The 1,838-nt window shown below is 41.0% G+C and overlaps 1 protein-coding gene across 2 annotated transcripts in view; it reads right to left on the reverse strand.

Moving 5' to 3' along the window:
• Positions 1–1,838, reverse strand: part of nop58 (NOP58 ribonucleoprotein homolog (yeast)) — a 15,789-nt gene that overhangs the window by 11,195 nt on the left and 2,756 nt on the right. For both annotated transcript variants that reach the window (XM_014022234.1, XM_014022233.1), the window contains exons 2-3: positions 1,018–1,094; positions 887–939 (exon numbers count right to left, since the gene is read on the reverse strand). In XM_014022234.1, the coding sequence (XP_013877688.1) occupies positions 887–939; positions 1,018–1,094 (130 nt within the window). The remainder of the gene's footprint in view (positions 1–886; positions 940–1,017; positions 1,095–1,838) is intronic.

Below are 1,838 nucleotides of genomic sequence, written 5' to 3' on the forward strand. Positions count from 1 at the left end.
TCTCTCTCTCTCTCTCTCTCTCCCTCTCTCCCTCCCTCCCCGCTGCGAAATTCAGGCTCTAGTGCTCCGACACTGCAGCAGCCGCGTTCTGCTTTGAAACATTTCTTTAGTTTGTTATTGCTACGAGCTCTCACGCTAACACGAGAGTTCACTCCTCCCGACACTAAGAAAACAGGAGGGGAGGAGTCAGCTGAGCTCCTGTGCAGTGGAGCAGAGAGAGGGAGAGAGACAAAGTAAATAAACAAGCAGGAAAATGAAACTTATCGTCCTCATTTTTTTTACCGACTTCAAAAAAAATTTTCATTGTGCAATAAATTGATTTATTGACTATCGCGACAGGCCTACTTTCAACACACTTTTCAACATATTTAGGTATCTATTTTGACTTGCTTTAAAAACAAAATATCAAAACTCTTTCCTTTAAAGATTTGCAACAAACCCATTTTGAACAGTTTAATTTCTGATTCAACTGCTTGACGTTTGAACCGTGTTTGTTGAATGTAAAATGGTTACCATGCGCTTTTAGTAAAGATTCTTAGGTTTCTTTTGATACCAACATGTCCAGGTTCAATTGACAGATCTGAAGTTAACATAAGTTAAAAGAAATAGAAAAGGAGAACTGCTGTTTTTCATGTTTGGCTCAGGAGGTTAACCTGTCTGAACCATGAGCAACACTTCTTAAACCTCCTGTTTCTGTYTCGTGCCACTAAAAGCTATGAAGAATTGTTCCAGCAAAGAAACAACAGGTCCAACACACACGCTGCTGCTCAGGATCAGTGTGGTCTCAGTGGTAGTGACGTTGGATAAGGAATGCCTCATGTAGTCATCAGACACTAGAATGCATCACAGACCACACTGTGGGAGAACACAGAGAGCTCACACTGACCTGCCAAGGCCTCCGTCGTGTCCTGGAACTTCTCAAAGTGCTTCAGCTTCACTCTGGTGGAGCAGAACACACACAGTGACATGAAACCACTCAGTGCAGTCTTCATGGTGTTTTTATTTAATTTAACTTACATTCTGTTGGCTTTTTCAGGAGTTTCAAACTCCTTATACAGGCTGTCGACCTGCTGCAGCTTTGATTCATCGAGGACCTGAAACACATCCAAACCTCAGTAACCAGACATCAAACTAATCATTAAACTGACAACAGTCTGTTCAAACAGGCCTGAAACAGCTGGCCTGATGAACACCTGCAGGTAAAGACCACCTGTGATTGTTTATTGAAGCAGTGACGTAGCTGTGAGACAAAAGTGTCTTTTGCCCTCAGAGCAACTGAACAATACCGAGTTAACACGTGAACATGTCCCTACTCTGTTGGAAGTTTGCCTGACAATATTAGAGACCAGGACGACCCACCTGCCAGGCTTAGTGTTGTTTGTTTACTTGGAGCTAACGGTACGCTCCATTATTAAAATCAATGTTTATTTGCATGACGTACGTAGTAGAGCTCTCTTTTTGTCATTGTTTACATTGTAGCAGTTTTGTAGTTAATTTAGCGGCAACCAGTGGGCTAACTGTGGAATGCAGTTTCATTTGGCTTGTTGGGAAATTACCTCACTACCTCTTCCCAGCTCCAGAATAGGATGTAAATGGCATCCTAACACCTAGAGAAGATTGASAGGACAGGACAAACATCTGCTAACCTCTTGGCCTCAAAGTGATTATTTTGATGCTTGCACTTTTTTAAATTTATTTTAACTTTAAATTAAGCCCAGCATTACACAGCTTGTTTTAAAGAGGAACTTACCCCCAAATTAACTTTTTTTAGCTGATAAACTGTCTAGAATGTGTCTAAAATGTTATATAGTACTGTTTCTGTGCTAATTTTGATGTTT

Source organism: Austrofundulus limnaeus, unplaced genomic scaffold, assembly GCF_001266775.1.
Source record: "Austrofundulus limnaeus strain Quisiro unplaced genomic scaffold, Austrofundulus_limnaeus-1.0 Scaffold320, whole genome shotgun sequence".
NCBI lineage: Eukaryota > Metazoa > Chordata > Actinopteri > Cyprinodontiformes > Rivulidae > Austrofundulus > Austrofundulus limnaeus.